The 25,567-nt window shown below is 49.3% G+C and overlaps 1 protein-coding gene across 5 annotated transcripts in view; it reads right to left on the bottom strand.

Annotated features, from left to right (window-relative positions):
• PIK3R6 (phosphoinositide-3-kinase regulatory subunit 6) overlaps window positions 1-25,567 on the bottom strand; it is a 53,567-nt gene that overhangs the window by 23,961 nt on the left and 4,039 nt on the right. For 3 of the 5 annotated variants that reach the window (XM_046677458.1, XM_046677459.1, XM_046677457.1), the window contains exons 2-9: window positions 16,864-16,965; window positions 9,555-9,638; window positions 8,852-8,943; window positions 8,049-8,117; window positions 7,040-7,172; window positions 6,800-6,869; window positions 5,581-5,764; window positions 542-707 (exon numbers count right to left, since the gene is read on the bottom strand). In XM_046677458.1, coding sequence (XP_046533414.1) covers window positions 542-707; window positions 5,581-5,764; window positions 6,800-6,869; window positions 7,040-7,172; window positions 8,049-8,117; window positions 8,852-8,943; window positions 9,555-9,638; window positions 16,864-16,876 — 811 coding nt within the window. In that variant the 5' untranslated portion in view covers window positions 16,877-16,965. Of the gene's footprint in view, window positions 1-541; window positions 708-5,580; window positions 5,765-6,799; window positions 6,870-7,039; window positions 7,173-8,048; window positions 8,118-8,851; window positions 8,944-9,554; window positions 9,639-16,863; window positions 16,966-25,567 lie in introns of those variants that run through there. The other 2 variants (XM_046677460.1, XM_046677461.1) reach the window with 2 other exon arrangements.

The raw sequence follows: 25,567 nt of genomic DNA, 5'->3' as shown, positions 1-25,567 counted from the left end.
TGATGTTGTCTCAGCTGCTATTTCAGATGTCCTGTAGAGGATCTGAGGACCATCACATCCTTTGGTTACTACAGCATAGTGCTCAAGGACTAGACAGCTTGAACCTTGAACCTTGGCTCTGCCACTGATGTGCTGGGTGGTCTTGTGCAAAATTTATAGCCTCTTTCTAGCTCAGTTTTCTCATCTGTAAAATGGGGATAAGACTTTCTATCTTCTAAGTCTACTGTGAAGATTAACTGATCTAATATGTGTGATATATTCAAATGTATGTAAAGGGCTTAGTACAGCAACTGGGGTACCGTAGGTGCCCTGTAGGTGTCAGTTACTATTAAGACCAAATTACCCACCTTCTTAGCCCAGGACCTTCCAAGTTCCTGGGCTGCCTTCAGTCCCCACGCTCCTAGGAGTGGCCCAGTTCCCACCCCGCCTCAGCCACGCACGCAGACTCGGGGCAGGCACCGCACTGCTTTCTGGAGCCCCTTGCGGGCCCATCGCAGGGTCCCCGGGCCGCAGACCCCGCGCCCGTCCGCCCGCCGCTTACCGCCGCAGCGCCCTCTGGCGGCCGCCGCCGGCCCCAGCAGCGAGCAGTAAATCTCCTCCAGCCTCTCCAGGTGTCCCTCCCGGCTCGGGCTGGGCTCGCTCGCCATCTGCTCCACCGCTGCCACCACGGCGTGGAAGATGCGCTCCAGGGCGTGGCGGGGGCTGGCCTGTCGGGGAGGGCCGCCAGAGCCTGAGTCCCGGCCCGGCCCCCACCCACCCCAGAGCCGACGCCAAGTCCTCGGGGCGTGGACAGCCCAGCGTGGCTGCCCCTCCGCCCCTGGGACCGGGCGGAGCGTCTCCCCGAAGGCAGCTGCGCCGCACGTCCAGGCTCCTCTCCTGCCCCGCCGCAGCTGATGCCCGATGCTGCCTGCAACTGGGGGTCCCCTCTGCCCCTCACCCCCTGGTGCCCTGCAACGTCGGAACCCAGAGAGGCAGGGATGGCCGCTGGCGCCAGCCTCCTTCGAGCGACACCAAGCACTTGGATCAACGTGCTGCCCCCAGTAGGATGTAAACTCCAGGAAGGCAGGGGTTTTGTCCGTTTTGTTCACAGCTGCATGCCACAGGTGCACCTAGAACGTCTCGTGGCACATAGTGGGTGCTCGATGAATATTTGTTGAATATTTCCTAAACTTCTGTCCTTCCTACACCGCCCTGACCCGCCACCTATACTATTATTTACTCATTATTTTTCTTTAAATCAGCTCACTATTTTGGTTCAAAATTATTCCAAAAGGAAATTTTGTATCCCTACTCTTAATAAAAAGGCTAGCGTCAGTTGTCATAAATAGAAAATAACTAAGAGGAATATAATGGTCACAAAGCACGATTAGGAAATTCTAGCCAGGTGCGGTGGCCGTCGGGGCTCTAGAGCTTGAAGCTTGCTTTCTCTTTTTAAAAAGGGAGAGCAGTGAGCGTTAAAGCAGTTTGGGGCAAAGCACCAAACTGAGCATTTCTCCGTAAGAGAAACGGGGTTTAAAAGAGTTTCTCACCCTGCAGTCCCCAGGCTCTTTAGCACCTCCAGGGGCACGGCCCTGACACCCTGGGAACTGCCCAGAGACGGTTCTCTTGCTGTCTTCCCTCAGCCTCACCTGCCACCAGCTGAGCCCATCTCCTAAGGAAGAGGCAGGGCCCACACGTGTGACATGGGCAGGCACAACAGGCTTGCTCTCGCCTCTCTTCTGCGCTAGGGGTCTGCTGAGCAGAGTCTTAGCTTCCTGGGCTGAGGGAGAGTGGGCCGTTCTGCCCAGCTAGGGCTCCAGTGACTATCCGCTGAACCATCAGCTGAGTGAACAGAAGCAATGAGAGGCAGATGGAATCAGAGGCAGAAGGGGCCACAGGGACCAGCTCATCTTGTTGCTTCATTTTATAAATTAATTATAAATAAGTTAATTAAATATGTATCGAGCACCCACTTTGTGCCAGGCACTGCTCTAGGTGCTGAGGAACAGCACTGAACAAAACAGACCAAAATCCTGTCCTCATGGAGCTTATATTCTAGTCTCTGTGTGTGGGTGCATGGGAGGAGATAACAAACAAGAAAAATTTATAGGATGATAAATAATAAGTGCTGAAGAGAAAACAAGGAAGGGCAGGAAGATGTGCAATTTTGGGGTGGGGCTGAAATTTTAGATAGTATGACCAGGGGAGCCGCCCTGAATGGTGACTTTTGAGTAAAGACCTAAAGGAAGTGAAGGAGCAAATAATGTGCATATCTGAGAGAACATTCCAAGCATAGGGCACAGCAAGTGCAAAGGCCCTGGGGTGTAAATATGTCTGGCATGTTTCAAGAACAATAAGGAGGCCTGTGTAGCTGGAGCAGAGAGAAAGAGAGCAAGGGTACACGAGATGGATCAGCGATAGAAATGAGGAGGTGGGGGAAGGTCATGAGGGTCTTTGTAATGTAATGACTTTGTAATGACTTTGGCTTTGACTCTGAGGGAGATGATGTGGTAGGCCCCTTGGCAGCTCCCCAGATTCCCACTCTTGGGACTGAGGCTCTCATGAGCCCTGTTGCTGGGAGTGTTGGCAGTTGGCAGCTCTCAGGAGAGTCCCTCTCCAAAATTGCCCTGGGCTGAAGAAAGCCACCTCTCCAAGGTCATGCTCCCTTCCTGAGGACAGTCCACATCCAATAACTAGTAGACGTGGAGTTATAAAGGCCTGGCCCTCCCCCTAATTTGAGATGACTCTGAAAGGCCAGCTCAGCTCCAGAGCCTCCTACAGAGTCAGCTGTGGGTGAGCTCCTTCCGAACTCAGCAGAATGAAGAAATGAGGACAATTAGACCCTGAGAAGCTGGGGCTGGGTCGCAGTCCGGTTGCCGGCCACTGAGAGCTGCCTCTCAGAGCTGCGTCTCCAGACTCCTGACTTGGCCTCGCTCCCATGGCCCTCCGGAAACACCTGGCTTCAAGGCCTCACCAAGAAGCCTCTCCTGACCACACATGGGGCCGCCCTACCTAGAGACACCCACCTCTAGCACCCACCTCCAGCACAGGGTCAGAGAGGCAGGTTGTCCCAAGCTGAACCCCCCAGTCATGAGGCCTTGTCAGCTGGTTTCCACACATGGGGAGACCAATCTACTCCCCACCTGGGCCTTAGACCAGGCCCTCAGCAGACAGGATGTGGGTTAGTGGTCAGATAAGGCCGACCCACCAGACCTGTGACTGGCTGAGCCACCTCCCCCAGGCCCCACTTGTCCTCAAGCCAGCAGGTTATGACTGGGAATGGCATCTCTAAAGCTGCCTCAAGAGGAAGAATTCCAGATAAGGAGGCCAGGGGTCCCAGCGGGTGGGGAGTGGTGGCGGACACGCTCTGGAGAGCACCCGACCAGGCCGATGTCTAGGAACCCCAGCACCTGGTGGGGGAGGATGGGAGCCTGGGGACGGTTAGGGACCCCTCAACTCTAAGCTTCCCAGGGTCTCTAACTTAAGATCAGTGATGGGTTCCCTCTGGTCTCTCCCTGCTCTTCTTCAGCCCCTCCCCCGTGCTCTACACAGAAAATGGAGACTCAGAGCAGCGGGCTCTGCTTAAAGTGGGGGAGGGGCATAACAGTTCGACTCTGCCTAAAAAATACAGCTTTTACTTTCAGCATTTCTTTTTGCTGTTGCAAAGTAGTGTATGTAACAAACCTGTTCATTCCAGCCCTGAACCGCCCTCTCCCTCTCCGCCATTCTTGACCTGGTGTGTCCCAATCCTACCCGGTTCCTGACACCCTCAGATCCAGCCAGCCTCATTCCTAAGGGTACCCCTGAACCCCAGCTGCCTCCAACTCGGGGATGGAGTGAGGCTTGGGGTCTGTATTCCCCATATCACTGAGAAGCAAAAATCATTGTTCTTATGTGTTTGGCTTGGATGTGTCAAAATGGCACCTTCTGAGCCAGAAACAACTGCCAGAGCTGCTGCAGGGGTGGAGGGGGCTGCTGGGTCGGCAGATAAATCAACATTGGACAGGAAAGCTGCTGCCTCCCCACCTTCCCAAGAGCCACGGCCATTGCGGGGGGTGGGGGGCGGTAGCCCACATTAGGGGCCACAGGTGTCTGTACTAAAACCAAGATGGGGCTTAGGTACGAGGAGAGGGGAGCTTTCCTCCGCCATGCGGCTGTGTGGTGTGAACTCCTCAAAGTGGGTGTTGTAGAAGGAGAGGTGTGCTGGACGGTGCAGGTGGGGGGTGGGGGGAGAGAGTCAAAATGCTTAGACAGGTGGGCGACCACAAAGGAATGGTAGTCTAAAGGTGTGAAGGGTGCTTTTAGAGGAAAGGAATGACAGAAGACAATCAACACGGTTTAAAGAGGCACCCAGCATTGCATAAAAGACACCCATCAAAGGAAGGATGCAAGGTGTAGGGCTCCGGGTGTGGAGGATGCCAAATGGGGAAAGGACAGGTGAAGAGGGAACATCCGATGCATTCTGATGGGCAAAGCAGGGTCTGAGACATGGACTGCCAGGAGGACTGACGCCACTTCCCGGGGCAGAACAGGCAGGGGAAAGCGGACCCCTCGAGGGCACCCTCCCTTCTGGCGCCCGCCCCCTCCTGCACGGCAGCCCCCCAGCCCTGAGTCAGAGCAGCTCCGAACCTTGGCCATCATCCAGCCCAGCATTCCCGGAGGACAGGGTCACCTTTCTCTGCTAAAAGGTCACCTCAGACAGTGCTGGACTCTGCCCTGGGCGGCATCCTCCCCTACCCGAGAAGCCCAGCACCTGGTGCAACCCTGGGCCAGGGAGCCTCCAGCCTGCAGGAGTCCTGGCTGTGGACAGGGGCCGAGGCTGAGCCAGAGAGAAAAACTAGGAAACCAGTGGATAAGTGCTGGAAATAAACTGACTCCGCACAACAGGAACAGGGGACTAGTTAAATAAGTAACAGCTAACTCACGAGAGAGAATAACGTGCAACCATTAGAAGTACGTATCTTCCAAGGAAAAGATTTCCGTGTGGTATGATCCCAAAGGCAAGGGAAAAATAAAGATGATATATATGCATATATCCATGCGGTATAGAAAGCCGTATGCAGAGTGTCATATCTCAGTTTGTTAAAAGGGAATGGCTGGGCAGTGGAGCTGGGAGGTGATTGAACACAGACTTGAAGTCAGATCTGGGTTCAAATTCTGACGCAGCCACTTTGTAGCTGTGTGACCACCTGTAGGTTATCTGCGTCTCTGTGCCTTAGTTTTGGTAATTGTATCCATTTCACAATGTTGTGGTGAGAATTTTTAAACGTGATATATGTAAGGTGCTTAACACAGTGTCTGGAACCCAATGGACATTCAGTAAACAGTAGCTATTATGTTTAGTATCATCATTATTAGTAAGGAAGTATACCAAAATGTTAATTGCTATTCTGTCTGGGTAGAGGAGTGAGTGATGTTTATTTTCTTTTTTGGCTTCTCTGCATTTTTTTCAGATTTTCCATAGCGGACGTGTATTCACTTTTGATTTAGGGGAAAGAGGTGATATGGAACCAGGAGAAGGGGGAAGACGAGTCGGGTGAGCATCGCCGTGGGCGTGCAGGGCCCTGGGCTGGACAACCAGGGCCAGGGCAGGGCAATTACCTGCAGCTTCCTTTGCAGAGCGCCTGCGTGGCAGGCCTCCCCCAGAGCCGCCTGCAGGGCGTGGGAGACCACGTGGCGCATGCAGGCCTCTGGTGTCTGCTGCTCCTGGGCTGCCTGGATCTCCAGCAGCAGGGCACTGCACACGGAGGGAGATACCAGCTCAGGATCCACGAAGAGGAACACTCTGAGGACAGAGGTGGGGAGAGGGACTGATGAGAATGACTACCGGGAGGAGAGCCACTGGAGGGGCACCCTCAGAGCCTTGCAGCTCCCCAAGTTATTTAGTTCTTTGCAAAAACAGGAGATTCAAATGCAAAAGTCTCTAAAGGGGACACAATATGGACTGGTGGGGACTGTGGCAAATAAGAGCAGACATGGCCCTTCTAGAGGGGCAGCTGGTCCTTCTGGTCTCAGGTCTTGGTAAATTCCAAGCTAAGTCCGGCTCCCTCCCTCAGCGCCGTGGCCCGTTGACCACATGCCTGTAGGAGGGACTCTAAATCCTTCCTGCCCAGCTGGGGCCCAGAGCCCTGAGTGAGTCCATCTTCTCTCATCACCCTTATCACACCAGAACACTGACCTCATCTACCCTCTCCTCCTTATTCAACTGTGTCATCCCAGCCTTTCCAATGCTAATTCCTCTGGACCCCTCCACTTCCCTGGACCCTCCGCGAGCACAGGGCCTCCATCAACACCTTTCAGTGCCAGGTCAACAGAGGTGCCTGCAGGGGAGGAGGCCACTCACCCCCAACACCATCAGCCCCTCTTCCCCACACTAACAGCGGGCATTTCCTTCATCTTATCTGAAGGGCTGGGCACCAGCAGCCGAAAGCCCCCAGACTTCCTGGTGTGAGTGTCACCTGGGCTCCCTCCGCTATCGACACTCGGGAGCTGCCGCTGGCTGCCCACTGGTGATGTGGCAGCACGGCCAAGGGCAGGGTGGAGATGGAACAACAGAACTCCCGGGTGGCCCAGGGGCCACGTCCACCCTCTGCACGTGAGCGGCATAGCTCTGGATCCAGCCCAAGAGGAAAGACCGATCCTGCTTTCCATGATCTCGAGAGGACGCTCCCCGTCCACCGCTGGACACATGTCGTGGATGGGAAGCTCTGTTGGCCACCCTGCCAATCCGGCTTCCTCTCACACCCCTGTGTCGGGGAGCAGCCACCCGGCCCAACACCTGGAGGGGGCGGAAGGCAGCGCCCTGTCTGGGGCCGCTCACCTCTCCTGGTAGGGGTACAGTTCACTTGGCAAGTTCTGTTCGGCGATGACCAGCCTTTGGTACAGCGTCCCTGCAAAGCAGACCCCTTCAGCCAGCCAGCCCGGCTCTCTGACCTCCACTCCCGACTCTCCCACAGTAGGTGCTGGGATTTTTGAGCTCCCTGGAACCCTGGAGGCGAGGCAAGACCTTGGGCGGAGCTGGGGTAGCAGCGTGGGAGACAAAGCCACCCGGAGCTCTTACCTGGGACTGCCGTCTCGGTCTTCAGCCTCACGGCGCAGTCCAGGGCGACCGTGCAGTAGGGGGCCGGCAGGGTCAGTAACCTCATGCAGAAGGCGTAGGTTCTCCGGTAGAGCTCCTCGGCGACGCCCGTGGCCTGGGTGAGGGGGGAGTTGGGGTGCCCAGAGCCCTAGGTCACGGAGGGTCCTGGGTGGGGTGGGGTGGGAGAGGAGGAAGGGCGGGCCTGACAGCCAGACCTGGGCTCACACTTCTGTCCCAAATCTACACCTTCAGCCTCTTCTCCCAGCATCCGGAAGACCTCCTCTTTGTCCGCCTCTCAGACTTACCCAGATGGAAATCCATCTCATCTTGTCCCACCAGGGGATCCACTCCCTCCCAACCCTTCCGCTCTGCGGGGTGGCGCATTTCTGCCCTTCTCCAGGCTGGCAAGCTTGGAGTCACGTCTCGGCCTGCTTTGCTCCTCCTGGCATCCCGCAAGCATGAGATACCCCGCTGTGCCCCAGGGGATCCCCTTCCCCCAAGCCCTCTGCGTTGGCCGGAGCCCAGCCCTATCCTGACCATGGGTTCCAGCAACCCTGGAATTACTCTCCCCCCTCCCGCCTACCCCCGCACCCCGTCTTCCTCACCACCACCCCCTCCCTGCCCCCTGTGACTATGCACAGCTCCTGGTTACTCTTCCCAAGACATTTTCAAGACAGTCCCTCTCTGTGTAGGGACCAGCGATGGCTCCTATTGCACATATGCGCAAACCTAAGCATCTCATTCTGGCATTCACGGCTCTCCGTGCGTTCTGCACACAGCCCGACTTTCCCCATTTTCTCCCCAGTTTCGCTCCTCGTATGCTAGGGAGAGGGCACAGCTAGTGCAGAGAAGTCAGTTTGGGGCGGGCTGCCCACGAGTTCTCCTAGGCTCGCTTTGGCAGAGAGTGGCTGTCCACTGAGGGGAGAGGACAGTGTCCGGCCCAGTCACGCGGGGGTCCCCATGACCACCCTGACCCTCAGGCCCGGCTCACCTTGGTAAGCACGTACATTAGAGTGTGCAGCAAGGGAATGATGACATGCCGGAGGTCCTCACTTTCTGCCTGGAAAACGGGATCACATGACATTAATGGCCTGGGGGTTAGGGGGGCTCAGCATGTCCTAGCAGGAGGCAGTTTGGGGGTGGGCAGGAGATGGGGTGGAAGTTCCACCATGCCAGGGGGAGTGGAGAGGGGCACAGTCTGCACTGGTAGAATGGGAGAGGGGTGGGGTGGGGAGGGCGCACAGGTGTGGAAGCCGGCTGTGAGGGTGTGGGGGAGGAGGGGTGCGGAGAGCTCGGTCGGGGAGGGGCAGCGTCCACTCAGGCAGGAGCTGGCAGTGAGGTGACGAGCCTGTTGCCAACTTGAGGCTCTCTGGAGGGCAGTGTTTCCCAAACAGTTGCACACAGAGCATTGGGTGGCATGGAGGATGGTTTTAGGTGGTACAGGATAATTTTGAACGTTTTTAATAGTTACACATTTATGTTTATAGGTGTTTTCTGTTTCTGCAGGTGATATTGGTTTTCCATTTATGATCATGTTATAGGATTTCTTTGAAAATATAACTCCAGTAAAACAATGGGAGTCAATGTAAGGAAAATATTGCTTATAGAAATATTTATAAGTATTTTCCATACTTATAGAAAAGTGTAAGAGGGAGAGAAATATGGTAAAAATCCTGCAGGCGGTCCAAAATGACCAAAGTTTGGGGGACACAGCACTGATGGGACCGAGCCCCCGGCTGGATCAGCCTCTCTTCCTCTCCTCCCTGTCTGCCTCCCCGAAGCCCGAGCACCCACCTTCTCCAGTTCTCTGAGCAGAATGCGGACCAGTGCCGGACTCTTGCTGGGATCTCGCTCGACCTTCTTGTGCAGGGACCATCTCCACATGCCTGGGCCGGGAGAAAGGCGAGCCCGCACAACCAGGCGGGGTTGGGGCTCTTAGAGGAGACCCCTCTGAGCAGGCCCCTGAGCCCTGGAGTCCCAGACTATGACTTTGACCAGGCGCAGGTCTGACCCCTCAGCTGGGCACTTGGCTCCAGGTGCATATGGGTGGGCTTCCTATGTGTGGGAGTTCTGACCTGCTTCCCTTTGTGGACAGTGAATTCCCAGGGCAGAGAGGAGCAGAGGCGGGGCAGTAGTGGGAATGGGTGTGTGCGTGCGGCTGTGGAGCAGCATCGTTGACAGGTCAGCGCCCCAGCCACATTTCTGGCAGTCTGGCAGTCTGGGGTTTTGTTTGCAAGGGGAGTCAGGGAACGCGGTTAAGAAGGAGGGCGGCTTATCCCCAGTGCGCTCTGCCCCAGGTGCTGGGGTGGGGGGCTGGCGGCAGAGAAGTCTTCTTGGTCCTTCAGGCTTCACGTGTTTCTAGCAGAAAGAGGACTTGGCTAGAAGCCCCTCACCCTGTGAGCTCTAGGCTGGGGTGTTTTCTGAGGACGTATGGGCAGAGATGGCTGGACTGGTGGGGTCGGTGGGAGGAGCAGATAGCCTGCCTGCTGGCTCTTACCTTGGTTGCTCTGCAGGGCTGGGGCCTGGGCGCCAAGCTCCCGGAGCACGGCCTGCACGCTCCGCTCCAGGTCCAGCTCCACATCTGGGCAGCAGGGGTAGGGGTGGGGGGCTTTGAGGCCAGGAACTTTGGAGCTCAGCCTCCCTGGCCTTACCCTCGCCCCTGCCTTCACTTTCCCTGAGAACGTCTTTAGCCCATTCTACGAGCCTCAAGAGGGGCCCCAAAGAAATCAACGTGGAGCCGGCAGCCAGCACGTGGGCCGGGGCCGGAACATGGCTTTCCGCTCAGCACTTCTGTGCTCTGTGGAAGACCAGCATTCCCCAAAGAGCAGCATGTAAACCAGTGGTGGCCAGCAGGACAACTTTAGGTGTACACAAATGACCGTAAAATTGGAATAATTATGCACTTATTTTAATGTATATTAGAAAAAATATATATATAACTAGCTCTTCAACTTACACATAAAGCTGAAGTTTAAAGACACATATCAGATAAATACTAGGACAGGAGGTGACAACTCTCTCCCTGACTGAACTTTACTAGGCTCCCCGCAGCTCGCTTCTCCACTGGGCCCTGACCTTGGCCCCTGTCCTGCCTAGCCCAGTTTTAGCAAGAATCCTGCTAAGTCAGTTTATGGAGGATCTCCCACCCTTGATATCTGATCAGGTTCTTCCACCTTTGATGTTCAAGCCCTTGGCCACCTCTAGCAAGAATCCTATTAGGTCCCGTTAGCAAGAACCCCCGCCCCGATGTCCCCTCTGAGCCGTTTTCCATCCACTGGCCCTCACTCTCTTGTTTGGCTGCAATCCCTAGCTGTCTTTGCCTTATTTGGAGTTGAGTCCACTCTCTCTCCCCTATTGCAGTAGTCTTAAATGAAGTCTTCCTTACTGTTTTTAACAAGTGTCAGAGTAATAATTTCTTTAACAGTGGTATGTTGATATGGCAAAATGATGAAAGTGACACAAGAACAATTGACATTTGGAAAATGTGGTAGCCGTGAGAATGCACCTCCCTGATGTCCCACTACAGGGAGTTGAATTGGCCAAGGTGGGGGAGCATTGTGCTGCTGTGCTGTAGAATCCATCACTTTGTGCAAGGCCATGCTTCGAGGCCACTGACCGCCTGTTAGTCTAAGACATTTCCACCCCCCCCCCCCCCGCTTTTCTTTCTCCTTCATTCCAAGTCAGATTCGCATCACGGTCTGACAGCTGGCTCTCCCAGCCTTTACCAGCTCCCTCTCCGTTTTCTGTCCTACAGGTGTTTCCCCACATAAAGCCTTGCACGTTTAATCCTGTCTGGCTGTCTGCTTTTTGGAGGATCTGGGCTAACACAGGATGTGTGGGAGACACTCTCCACACCATAAATTCTTGTTTACGATGAACTCCAATCAAGAGTTTCTCGTTGTAGGCAAGTGTGCATTCTCTGATTGCCAGGCAACACAAACCACATGCCTCAGGGGTTCCCCTTTCACCTTAGCTGTCAGGAAACTTCCAGCCGAACTGGGGCCCTGCCTCAAAACTCAGCTCATCTCAAATGATGGGAACCTCCCTTCTCTGCTCCTCTTCGGAGCCCCTGATGGATGTTCTACTTAACATCTTTCTTGATTGTCTCAGTTGTCTTCGGAAGTAGGCAGGATAGAGATGACAAATTAAAAAAAATCAGCAGGTTGCTGTCCAGGAGTCAAAATGTATTTAGAACAAGGCACCCCATGCACTGGTGCTCACAGACTGGCCCCTCCACGGCTCTGGCGTGGGCCTGTGCAAAGTCCGCCGGGGCCACTCGGCGTCTCTGAAACCCCTACTTTCCTCCTGCCTCTCACTTGTCCCCCTGGACCACGTCAAGGCCCGATCCTGAGTCTCCTCCAGGCTGAGAGTGGGCTGTCACAGTGCACGTTTGCCCACCTGGCCACTCTGCTGGGCAGGGCAGCATCTCCCCGAACTGACAAGGAGATCATTTAGCCTCGGGTGAAGGCTGGTCCCAAGCTGTCCTTCCATCTACCCGTCTCCACCTTGCATGAGGACTTAATGAGTTACTACAGGGTGAGTTATTAAAAATTTAATTGACGTTATATCTTCCTTCCTTCCTCCCTCCCTCCCTCCTTCGCTCTCTCTCTCTTTCTTACTGTGGATTGCACATAAAGACTTCAAACTGTGATAACTGTGATTTCCTCCTGGCCTCATTGCTAGAAGTGCAGCCAAGCTTTTGTCTTCTGAGCCCTAGTTTCCCCCGCTTTGCAAACAGAGTTAAGTTTTTATGTTTCAGAGAAAAATAGAGAAGTTGCCAGTAGCCCTGGGAGACAACCCCAAATAAACTTTGTTTTCGAAAGTCTGGGCAGCCGGAACAAACTCTCAGGCTTTGGTCCACATCTGGCTTGCAGACGTGTTTTGTTTGGGCTTGTAGATGTCTTGAAAAAAAAAATTGAATTAGCTGCCAACATTTGCAAATCAGGAGATTTTGCAGAAAAGTTTGGGTTTCTGGAATCTCTTGAAAGTCTGTTGACACTAGGCATGCATGTTTGTCACATGCGACAATCGGCAGGGGCTGGGAGCAGCTTCCCCCTTGAGATGGGACACAGCCACCATTATTATTCACAGTCCCTGCTCTCCTTGTTTCACTCCTTTATATCCTCTACCTGCCCTTGAGTCTGAGCCCCCTGGCTAGCTGACTGAGACAGTCAAGCTGGATTGTCTGAGAGGGATGTGGAGGAAGGCTGCTGCTTTTAGTTACAGAGGAGACTGCAATACAAGGGTGGGAGGGTGGATTCCCCAAGACCGCGAGGGCGCACGGGGTGTGTGGACCCAGGGGATGAGGAAGACCAGGCTGGCTGGAGCATAGCTTACCAGTGGTGGCAAAGATCTCAGACGAGGGCAGCTACGCATTAAACTCTATGCCCTTGAGTGTACAGCAAAAGTCTCCCGGGTCACTCTCACCAGAGCACAAGAATGTCCCCAAAGGAGTCCCCTCTCTTACAAGCCTGACCAAGCTGTTCTGGGGGCTGCAGCCACAGTAGACTGAAGCCCACGGACTTTCCCCACCATCCAGACTTTGTAAGCTCTGGACTTCTTACAAGATCCCAGGCAGCGGGGAGGCGCCCCAAGCAAATGACATTGGAATTTGTATTGACCTTGGAAAGTGATAACCTGAAGCTGGATTTTATTTGATTAGGCAAAAGAAACAAACAGGATATTTCCTGTGCCTCAAGTGTCTTGGTTGTTCATATATGATATGCATGTCTAACATCATTCTTGACTCAGAACAGGCAATAAATAGATGACATCCATTATTATCCTCCCCTCCATCCAGGCACGTGGGACATTGCTAGCCGGTATCCAGATTACTACTAATATTTAACATTTAAATAGCACTTGAAAGGCATATGCACAGTCTTACACAGGTGTGGCAAGACGATGTTACATGTTCATCAAACCAATCCATTTTTGTTGCAGGTAGATGGGAAGACTACATTCCCAGACACTCCTGAAGTTCCACAGGAGCCGTGTGACTGAGTTCTGGCCAATGGAATGTGGTGGAAGTGATGTATGTCACTCTCGGGCTTGGCTATACATCTCTGCACTACCCTCCATGCTCTCTCTTCCCACTCAAGGGGACTGTGGAAGACTTGTGTTGAAGAAGATGGTGCCACGAGAGCGAAGAAGGCTCATCCCCAAGAGAATGTTTGGAGCCCAGATTGGATGGGGGTGTGAGTGGGAAACAAGGACTTGTGTTCACCCGTTGACATTGGGGCCATTAGTTATAGCAGCTGACATTCTCTGACTGACTCCTGGATATGCAAATTGTTTCAAATATATTATCTCATCGGATTCCGAGCAGAGCCCTGTGAGTTTGTTGGGACAAATACCGTTCTCTCTGTTTCATAGATTCAAGGTCAAGAACCTTTTCCCAGGCGTCATATTGCCCCTCCAACCACAGGAGGTCAGACCCAGAGGGACCTCAGACGCTCTCTTCCCATTTTACAGTTGGGGAAATGAGGCTCAGAGGGGAGAGGCGATTTACACAAGGCCACAGAGCTGTTGGCACAGAGCTTTCTCCTTGTCAAGTGCTGTTCTCTAAAGCTTCACTCTTCAGTGTGACCATTCATCTGCTTACCGGGAAAAGAGAGAAGAGGGTACACCCAGGTGGGCCCATGACTGTGTGTCTATCTATGTATTCCTGGGGTCTGAATGCAGATAAATGCCCCTGATAAAGTTGCTTGTAAAAAGGTTCCCAACTCTCAAACCAGGGTAGGTGTTATTATAGCTAAAGAGATAATAGAGAAGGAAGGACAAAACAGGCTGACAGCGTCCTGACCATGGTAGGACCCCCATAGCTCAGGGCATGCTCCTCAACTTCAGACATTCACATCTGTCCTAGGACCTGGCAATGCCAGGTGTCCACTGCCCTCTCTAGACAGAGTTGAATCTCTCCCCACCCCCTTCTTAGGATATTTGCCTTTCTCCTAGTTTCCGACCTTAGCTGCACATTAGAATCACCTGGAAAGCTTTAAAAAATACCAATGCACATCCCACCCCAAACCAATTAAATCATATCTGTGAGGGTGGGGTCTAATAGTCTTTTTTTTTGTTTGTTTCCTGAGGAAGACTTGCCCTGAGCTAACATCCATTGCCACTCCTCCTCTTTTTTTGCTTGAGGAAGATTAGCCCTGAGCTAACATCTGTGCCACTCTTCCTCCATTTTTTTTTGGTATGTGAGACACCTCCATGGTGTGGTTGGTGAGTGGAGTAGGTCCATGCCCAGGATACAAACCCACAAACCTGGCCGCCAAAGTGGAGTGTGTGAACTTTAATCACTTGGCCACGGGGCCAGGCCCAATCAATGTCTTTAATAGCTCTCCAGGAGAGTCTACTGTACAGCTGGCGTGAGAATTACTGTCTTAAGTGATAAGCTTGGAGTTCTAGATAATCGATCTGATAGTCAAGGAAGGAGTATAGTGACAAGATGCTCCGAGTTCCCAGAGGACAATCATCCCAGAATTAGGGATGAGGTCACAGTGTCAGGATGGCCCCTCCCTGGCAATGCTCCTGGCTGTCATAGTGCTGTGAGGAGATTTAAAAGAATACAATCGGAGAAGGTTAATTTTTGTTGTTGTTCGTTAGCTTGTTTTGCAAAAGGCATAACCTTTGTTCAGAAATGTAACTCTTGGAGACACCAGTGCTCGAACTCTCTGGGGGTCCAGCCGTGACTTGAATAAAATCTTCTAAGATTTTTTCAAGCGGACCATTCCTCGTCTTCTCGGAGTTACCCCATACCCTCTTGTGATGGTTAATTTTATGTGTCAACTTGACTGGGCCAGAGGGCACCCAGATACTTGGTCAGACATTTTTCTGGGTGTATCTGTAAGGGTATTTAGATGAGTTTAAGATCTAAATTGATAGATGGAGTAAAGCAGGTTGCCCTCCCTAATGTGAGGTGGCCTCATCCAATTAGTGGAAGGCCTGAAAAGAACAAAAGGCTGACCTTCACCCAAGTAAGAGGGAATTTCTTCTGCTTGAGTGCCTGCCTTCCAGCTGGGACATGGGTTGTTTCCTGCCTTGGACGTGAACTGAAAGATGGGCTCTTCCTCCATCTTGAGCCTGCCAGCCTTCGGACTAGAGCCACACCATCGCCTCTCCTGGGTCTCCAGCTTGCTGACTGCGAATCTTGGAACTTGTCAGTCTCCACAGTCACGTGAGCCAATAATAAATTTCATTCCGTATATGTATGCACATCCTACTGGTTCTGTTTCTCTGGAGAACCCTGACTAAGATGCCCACAGAGGACCGTGGCATCAGGATGGGGAAAGCTGGCGAAATAACCGAACTTAATATCTCCTCAGCCTTCTCCAGCTGAGGGGTGGAGAGTGGGAGGGTGGACATGTCCGCCCAGGTGAAAGGGCTACAGGGAACCTCGTGTCACTTGGTACACACAAAATTATTACCAAAGGGATTGAATTCATAATTCCCAAGGGATGTTTCCCTCAAACTAGGGTGTTGAGGTGAATTGTCCTTTTCCACTCTCTGGATGTCAGCTGTCAGAATCAGCACCCCCTTCCTGGAATGGAAAAGCAGAGGCACCAACGAACTCTTTCTGGTCCACTCCCTTTTAAAAAATCACTATAAAATCACTAACCCATGTCGCATTACCTCGTGCCAGGTAAGCCGTAGTACAACTGAAAGGAAAATGGTTTGTTTATGTGTATTCCAATTCAGACTTGGAGCTCCTGGGGTAGGTGAGTTCTCTACAGGTGAATGTCTTTTGGTACATGTTGTGTTTACTTGTTTCCACTTCAGAGGGTGACCTTTTCCCGACCCTGACCTCTGAGTCAGGGTCCATCCTCCTGGAGCCCTTGGGTCCCCTCACATTGACCACTAGGAGCTCACTCACTGCCCTTCCAACCAGAGATGAGGACTTGTCTGAGAATTCCTTGGTGTGTAGACAGCTCCGTCTTGCCCTCTCGGCTGCTCATTGAAATCATGGGATCTGCACCCAGATGCACCGTTGGCTGGAATAACATTGCTCATGCTTTGCTTCCATCCCATCCCTTATCCTCTCTTACCCCCATACGGAATAAAGGCTCAGATTGTTCTAAAAACGTTTGCAGGAATGGCAAAATAACAATAGCTTTGGTGCCCTTGAAACGTTGCTCTTTTGTATCCCTCAAAATAAATATCTTACTTCTCAGGTGCCCCTCTTCTTAGCTCTAGGATGAGAGGACTCCAAGGGCTGTAGGAAGGTTGGGGAAAGCTCAAAACACTGATAATTTGGGAAGACAGCCAGGACAGGTAGGGTCCTGGTCCTGATGGGAAAACTCCCTTCAGAGCTGAAGCTAGATTTCTGGGTTCAAATGCTGATTTGGCCATACAAGATCTATGTGACTTTGGAAACAACACCTGTCCTCTCTGTGCCTCAGTTTCCCCTTCTGTAAAATGACTGCAATAATTATATTATCTTCTGGGGTTGTTATGAAGACTGAATGAGCTATATTGTCAAGTGCTTTTTTCACTACTTGATTTATTGTAAGTGCTATATAGGTTTTTGTCAAATAAATCCAAGTGTTTGGTAATAAATCTTGGATATTATTGTCATTATTCCCAATGTCCAGCTCATTGACCTGTAAGCAGCTGGGGCTTACACAAAGGTCTGGTTGTCCATCCCTTGAGATGTTCTCACCTTTGGGCAGCCAAACTGGGGTCTCACAGCCTGGCTGGGTGGAGTTGGCCCTGCCAGCCCTGGGGGCATTCTCACCTGCAAGAGGGGGTTTCCCCACTATGCAGCCAGGTGCGCCAGACCCCTCTCCCCCAACCATACTGACCTGAGCTCTCCATGGGAGCCTGGGGAGTGTGTGAGGAGGATGTGGTTGTCTCAGGAGGCAGAATGGAAAGTAACGTGGTTGTTTTTCTGCACAGAAGTGGTTCTGCAAAATAAGAGGCAGTTAGCATAAGTGGTGGGGAGGTACAGAAAGTACATTTGGGGAATGAGAGGCTCCTGGGTGACCTCGGCTTCTAGTACGCTGGAGGGAAGCCCAGATTTATTTAAGAAATACTTATATGGTGCTTGCCATGTGCCAGACACTCTTTTAAGCACTTAAAAACTATCAACTCTTTAATATGAATATTAGCCTTACGAGGCAGCTACTATTTTCTTCCCACTCTACAGATGGGGAAACTTACACAGAGAAGTTACAAATCTATTCAAGGTCCAGTAGCTAGTAAGTAAAGGAATGAGTATTTGAACTCAGACCATCTGGGTGTAGAGCTCACACCCTCAACCATGACCCCAGGCTGCCCCACTGTGACCCCAGCAGGAGGACTCCCAAAGTCTGCTTGCCAGAGCAACAAAGCCCACAACTGAAAAGCAGAGGAATTCTGAACAAATCCAAGAGCTTGTTCTTTGAAGAAAAAAAGAAACATACCTGGGAAAGCTGATCCAGAGAGAGAGAGAAACAGAGATAATCTTGGGAATGACAAATGCTTGTAGCAAAAAGAAAATCTGAACCCTCTATATCATTCATGGTTTTCTAGGAAAATAAAAATGACTTGAAAGGCTATAGAAGAGTTAGAAAAACTGCTCTATTAGAAACCAGGGAGGAAACAGAAAGCTATCAAAGAGCTAGGTGTAAAAAAGGGTGTTGTCTGACGCAGATGGTTCCACTGATAAGTTCTTTCAAACCTGCAGAGTAAAGAAAACTTCTATGTTATTTAACCTGTTCCAAAGCATAGAGAACAAAGGAAAGAGTCTCTGAAGAAGCCAGTTTACCCTTGATACCAAAATCTAATACAGAGAGTTTTAGAAAAAATAGATGAAGCACTTCACATCCGTTGGGATGGCTATTTTAGAAAGAAAAACAGCAGAAAATAACAATTGTTGGCAAAGATGTAGAGAAACCAGAGCCCTGGTGCGTTGCTGGTTGGAATGTAAAACGGTGCAGCTCCTGTGGGATACAGTCTGGCAATTCCCCAAAAGGGTGAACATGGAATCACCATATGACCCAGTGATTTCACTTCCAGGTAAACACCCAAAAGAATTGAAAATAAGGACTCTAATAGATACTTGCACACCAATGTTGATAACAGCATTATTCAAAATAGCCAAAAGGTAAAAACACTTCAAATGTCCACCAACAGACGAATGGATAAACAAAATGTGGCATATACATACAATGGAAAATTATTCAGCCTTAAAAAGGAATGGAATTCTGATACCTGCTACAACGTTGATGAACCTTGGAAACATCGTGCTAAGTGAAATAAGTCAGACACTAAAGGAGAAATATTATATGATTCCACTTTGATGAGGTACCTAAAATAGGCAAATTCACAGAGACAGAAAGTGTAGAGAGGTTACTAGAGGCTGGGGAGATGGAGGAATAGGAAGTTATTTTTTAACAGGTACAGAGTTTCTGTTTGGGATGATGAAAAAGTTCTGAAAACAGATAGGGGTGATGATTGCACAACATTGTGAAAGTACTTAGTGCCACTGAATTTATACTTTTAAATGGTTAAACTAGTCAATTTTATGGTATGTATATTTTACCACAATAAAAAAAAATAGGTCAGGTTCACCTATAAATATAGACGTACAATAGTAAAATAAATATCAACTAATCGAATTCAATGTGTTAAAATTATAATGTACTGTGAATAGTTTTAGCCTTTTATAATCATAGAAATGAATATTAAAATCTAAGATACCATTGGAAAAGATTAGAAAAGATAATAACATCAACTATTGGTGAGGATATGAGAAAATTTGCTGTCTTACTCAGCTCGTAAGAATGGAAATTGGCATAGCTTTTCTGGAGCACAGTTGGGCAATAAGTATCAAAATTCAAAATGTGCATACTTTTTGTCCAAGTAATTCCACTTTTAGGAATATATCTCAAGGAAATAATTGGACCAGTTAATAAGGAGTGTGTACAACAATGTTCATTGAAACATTGTTTGTAATGGAGAAAAACCAGGAGAAACTTAAAGACCCAATTATAGAGTGTCAATTAAATGAATTAGAGTAATCTATGCAGTGGAATACTATGCAGTCACAAAAATGATGGTGTATATCTGATTTACTAAATTGAAAATAAATATTTCAGAAGTATTAATTTTAAACGGTAGGTAACAAAACAGTTAACACATTTCTAACACATTAATTTTAAAAAGGATATTTCTAAATTTGTATGTACACGTTGAAAAAAGTCAGGAAAAACTGAACATCAAAATGTGACACTGGAGGTTCTAGATCTGGTTAAGATGGAATAAGTACTCTCCACTGTAACTCTCTCACTGAATGCAACTAAAAACTCTGGATAGTGTGTACGCAACAGCTGTCCAAGGATTCTGAGAAGCAAATGATAGCAGGCAGAGTGGGAAAGGAAACCAGAACTTGAAGCAAGAACAATCTGGCAATGAGTTTTCTGCGTTTCCCCCTCTGTTATACTCTGGCCTGGATACAAAGGAAGGCTGAAACTCAGAAGTGCACACTGAGGGCCGACAAAAAGAGCTAGAAGAAAAGCCTTTTTCTGGTCTGAGGAGCAGAAAACGGGCCCCTAAATATTAGAGAGATGGGAGAATTCCTTCTTTCTTTTCATTTTCTCCTGCTGTAGCCCCCAGGCAATCCTGTGACAGCAGCAGCAGCGACAGTGGCAGTGCAGGTGCCTAAAGCTCTGAGGAGGGACAATTCTTCTTTCTAACTAGAGGAACTGTGGTCCCAAGGGCATGGGAAGAAGCCTTATTGCTTGTTTCCCTCTATCAGAGGAACAAAACCCAGAAATAACAAACAGAAAATGCCTAAGAAAATAGTAGACCTAAATAAAAACATATCAATAATTACATTAAATGTGAATGGTCTAAACACACCAATTAAAAGACAGATTGTCAGCATAGATTTCTTTTAAAAAAGTAAAACAAACCAACTCTATGCTGTCTACAATAAATTCACTTCAAATTTAATGCCGTAAATAATTTAAAGGAAAAGGACAAAAAAAAATACTATGCAAATACTAATTAAAAGAATGCTGAAGTGGCGATATTAATACGAGACAAAGTAGATTTCAGAGTAAGGAAAATTACCAGGAATGAAGAGGGACGTTACATAATGACAAAAGTGTCAATTCATGAAGAAGATATAACAATTGTAGACATGTATGCACCTAACAACAGGGTTTGCAAATATATAAGGGAAAAACTAATAGAACCAACACGAGTAGACAAATCTGCAATTGTAGCTGTCGATTTTAGCAGTCCTCTCTCAGCAAGTGATAGAACATGCAGGTGGAAAATCAGCAAGGATATATAAAAACTGAATAATGTATCAACTAACTGAATTTAATTGGTGCTTATGTTCATACAAAAATCTGTTCACAGATATGTACAGCAGCTCTATTCATAATGGCCCCAAACTGGAAACAACCCACTGCCTTCAACAAGTGAATGGATAAGCAAACTGTGATACAGCCAAAAATGGAACACTCAGCAATAAAAAGAGACAAACTATTGATATTATAATGACAAGTGTGAATCTCAAAGACATTATGCTGAGTAAAAGAAGCCAGGCTCAAAGGGTTACTGGCTGTGTGCTTCCATTTACATGACATTCTAGAATAGGAAAAACTACAGCGTCAGAATATAGATGAGTGATTGTAAGGGGTTGGGGGTAGGGAGAAGGGTTGACTATAGAGGAGCAAGAGGGAAATTTTGGGGGCGATGAAACTGCTCTGTATCCTGATAGTGGTGATGGTCACAATAATCTATACATACGTTAAAATGTATAGAACTGTATAGCAAAAATAGTCAATTTTACTGTAAAAAAAAAAAACCCACATCTTAATTTCTAACTGACGTCAAGTGCTTATATGCTTATATAGTTTTTACCAAATCCTAGAATTTACCAAAAAAAGGAATGCCCTTTGTATCTTCAACATTACAAGAATATTTTAGTATGTTCAGTGGTGCTCTCACAGCTTTATAAAAGCAGACCATTTACAGACAAGACACCAGCACCGGTGAGGAAGACGCCTGGGGAACCGCGGCGGAAGGTGATAGACATTTCAATATACACCCTTTTTTTTTTTTTACCATTTTAATTTTTTTTAACTTGTGCATGTTTTTAGATATCTTAAAAGCAAATAAGCCTCTATATCCAGCTACCAGCTAATAGGAAATACAGAACACGCTGATGCATACTATCAGGATGAAAAATCCAGACTCCGAGAAACTCTACGGAACAAATGCTCTGTTTCCTTTAACAAATAAATTGCCGGGAAGGTGGGGCGGTGGTGGGGAGGACAGACAGGAGGATAAACGGGAGGGGGACCTATAGACTAAAAGGAACTTACAGGACGTTATCAACCAAGTAAATGTGTGAACTTTGGATCCCTGTTCAAAGTATTACAAAAAACTGTTACATTAAAGGCAATCGGGAATTTGAACACTACAGAAGTTTGGGGGGAGGGAGATAAGAGCACTGCAGTTATGTTTAAAAAAAGAGCAGTCTTTTAAAAAAATTAGACTTTAACTTTTGAGATAACCGTAGATTCACATGCAGTTATAAGAAATAAAACAGGGACATCCTTTACCCAGTTCCCCGGATGGTAACATCTTGTGACACCATATCATAAGATACGCAGTATCATAACCAGGATATTGACATTGAAGCAATTTCGTTTAGATTTCCCCGGTTTTACTTGTATTTATTTGTGTGTGTGAGTCTCTTATCTTTTAATGAGACACATTAAACTACAAAAAAAAAGTGACATCACTTACCCACAGGCAGTGGGGTTACAGGTAATTTTTACTTTAATACATTTCTTGCATTTAATACATCTTCTGATTTCTTAATATTAAGTATGTTTGACTTTATTAAGTGACAGATGGCACACAAAAGAGAGAGATAACATCTAAGTTGTGAAGCATAATAATAAAATGGACACCTGTGAGCCCACCACTCAACTTAAGAACATTGTCATTGCATTGCACTGTGTGTTTCACTTAAAATCAGGGGCAGAAAAGGATAAAACTATTAAAAGAATTGCTCTCCTCTCCCTTCTTCGGCTCCCAGGACTGCTGAGCTGCAAGGTGGACTCACGCTGTGCTGTGGGGGTCACCCGCTGGAGTTCGAAGAATTGGGTTTGAGTCTCGGCTCTTCCACCCCCCGCCTGTGGGACCCATCACTGGCCTCTCTGAGCCGCAGCCTCTTCCTTTGTGGGATGTGCCCCCAAAGGCGCCAGGTACCACATGAGACTAGTTCATGGCACCATTTTCATAAAGGGCTGAGTATGGAGATCAGGGACCCAGCTAAAGACAGGACTGTGTCAAACATTCACGCCTATTCCTTCTCTCTGAAAATGCTCCAGCGTGTGTTTTTGTGGGTAAGAGTAGACATCGAAATCTGAATGAACCATGAAAATTTAAACATGAAAATTTGACCCTGAATGAAAGACTGGCTGACCTTGGGGCCTTCCCAGTGTAGGAGGAGGAGCTGGAAAATGGCAACGTGGGGTGGTCAGAGCCACAGCACAGGGTGGACAAGCAGTGGGGGCAGGGCAGATCTGGGTCCTGACCCCAAATCCAGCTGTAGGGGGAAGCCAAGAGAAGCTTCCCAAATGGGACCTAGGGAGTCAGGTTCCCAGGTCCTCCTCTATTAGCTGTGTTGTTGTAGAGAATGATCCTAATAAGCTCTGCTCCAACCCCACTGCCCCCATGGGATCCCAGACACCATAATCTTTCTCAGATTCTGGCAGTGCCCCAATGGATCTACGGCTTTCCCTCTTTCCCCCTACAATTCAGTTCCAGGTTCAAGCCCTCCAATGGCTCCTCTTGGATCTTGTGGTAAACTCCACACTCCTCATCCTGCCTAAATCTCGCCTGGTCTGACCCCTGCCCACCCCTCCAGCTTCATCTCTTCCCGCTCTCCCTGTGGCTCACCAGGATCTCATCTCATGGCTCTTTGTGTTGCTCTCACTTGCCAAGTTCAGTCCTACCTCAGGGCCTTCACACGCCTCTGCCTGGACCACCTTCCCCCCTAGCGGGCTCCTTCTCAACATTCAGGTCTCATTTTAAGTGTCACCACCTTCGAGAGGCCTTTCCTGACCATGCTATCTAACACAGCCCTCCCAGTCAAGCACTAGCACACTCTTATTTTCTTCATAGCTTTTATCAGCATCGGAAATTGTCCTGTGTAATGATGAGTTTTCTTGGCTACTGTTTACATGGGAGATCCACAAACCCTGGGTCCTGGTGTGTCTTATTCACTGCAGCGCGTCCAGCACCCAGCGCACTGTTGGCACCTAGTAGACAGTGAATAAATATTTTGGAGAAGTATTTGACGAATGAACGAAGGTGAAGTATCTTGCCAAAAGTCACGTGGCCAGAGAATGATGAAACTGGGGCTAGAGCTCAGAAACCTCAACCTGGGGTGTGGGGTTGTGGCCACCTCCCTTGCCCCTTGCACCCCTTCTCCTCCTGCTCCGAACCTCACAGAGCACCGTCTGCCCTAGTAAAATAAAGTGAACGCACAGGCAGACTTCTGTCCAGGTGGGTTCAGCCAGTAATGAACATCAAGCAGCCTCGAAGGAAAAGAAATCACAAAGATGTAGATTAAAAGAGGAGTACATCGGGGCTGGCCCCGTGGCCGAGTGGTTAAGTTCACGCGCTCCGCTCCAGGCGGCCCAGTGTTTAGTTGGTTCGAATCCTGGGCGGGGACATGACACTGCTCATCAAACCACGCTGAGGCAGCATCCCACATGCCACAACTAGAAGGACCCACAATGAGGAGTATACACTATGTACCAGGGGGCTTTGGGGAGAAAAAGGAAAAAAAAAAAAAAAAAAAGAGGAGTGCGTCTCTCAGGGCTTACTGTATAAAGCTAAGGGTGTTCTGGGCTTATTTTTCATTGAAAGTAAAATTCTAAAAAAATTTAGAAACTTCCTCATTCATTCATTCATTCTTCGATTCATTCATTTGCTCACTCATTCATTCATCAATCATTAATTCAGTGCTTAGATATATATTTGCGCAGGCACTGGATGGCTTCATGCTGCCCCCTTGCTCCTCTGCCAGGGACCTTTATAATCTACTTCCTGTCCTTTGGGGCTGCTGACCACACCAGCGTGGGGGAGAGCCCTCAGGGGACACGCTTGCACTGAGACAGGAAATGGAAACAAGTAGAACCTAGGTCATTCTCAAAATGTGTCACCTCTCATTTGCCTTCAGGAATGACATGAATTTCTTAGGAAAACAAAGCTTGCCCGGCTAAGCCCCAAACACGCCTCTGAGGTTGTGCTCGACGGGAGCTGAGTGCACGTACCACACACGAGCACGTGGTGAAGATCTCAGGAGCTGCTGGCAGGTGAAGGGACCCTCCATCCTACACAGCCGGGGGCCGGGCTGGGGGAAACAAAGCCTGAGGAATGGACCTATGAAAAGAGTGTGAAACTTCCATCCACGGACTTGGAACATCCATTCGGGCTGCTCAGAGGCCCTCTGGCTCTCTTCCTCGTTCCTGGCAGTGTTTTGAGCAGCTGAGGTTGCTGAGTAGATCAAAGAGCATCTATAGAACATCATCCATGTGGTAGAAATTGTGCAAGGCCTGAGAGTTTAGACACTGTCTTTGCCCTTACGATCTGGGGGTCTACCAGCCTGTGACTTCTTAATGACCCCAGAGTGGCCCTACTTGCCACACTCCTGGTCCATGTCAGCACACTGGCACTCTCACGGACCCCGTGCTCACAACACGCTTGACAACACACCCGTTTCACAGATTCACATGGGCGATCTGGAGATGTGCACTGCCTAGTACGTTGCTAAAATTCAATTTTCACCTTAAAAACCACACCTACCGTAAACACCTAAAAGGTACACGTGGCTATACAGTGAAAGGCAAGCCATCTCACCTGCCCGCTGGTCCATCAGTTCTCTTCCCCAGAAGAAGCCACAGTTCTAGAAAATTTGAATCTTTGGCCAACATTTAAAAGTCAGGTTTCACATTAAAATCAAGATTCCCAGCTTTTGTTTAAAAGGAATAACTGGAAGATCTGGCAATAGCGGGCCGACAGTTCCGTGTGGCAGCAACCAGTGGGTCCTGAGCCTCAGCTGCTCCTGTAGGAGGGCCATGTGCCCCCTGGGGCCTTGTGCCCACCCTCCCGACTGTGGCCACCACTGTCAGGTGGCCACCGTGTCATGTACGCTCCCTGCTGGGCTCTTGGAGGCAGACAGGTCGGCAATCCACGAGCCACACTGTAGCTCAAGGCCTGGTTCTCAAAGAGAAGCGCTAAGTGCAGAATGCCTGACGTGAGCTGGGCGTTGGGGTCGCCCCACGGTGCCCAGGTGAGTCAATCGATAAACATTCATGGTGCGTCTCCCTCTACTTCTCCATAACACCTGATATATTGTATCATGACTGTCAGGCCCTCGGGTGAAAACAAGCCAGGGTCACTGCCCCAAGCCATTCTCAGGCTAGAGAATAGAAACAAGTCTGTTGGGCACAGCTGGTATGACAAATGGCACAGGAAACAGAGATTATG

This window comes from Equus quagga, chromosome 11 (genome assembly GCF_021613505.1).
Source record: "Equus quagga isolate Etosha38 chromosome 11, UCLA_HA_Equagga_1.0, whole genome shotgun sequence".
Taxonomy (NCBI): domain Eukaryota; kingdom Metazoa; phylum Chordata; class Mammalia; order Perissodactyla; family Equidae; genus Equus; species Equus quagga.
This window is presented reverse-complemented; position numbering and strand designations above follow the sequence as displayed.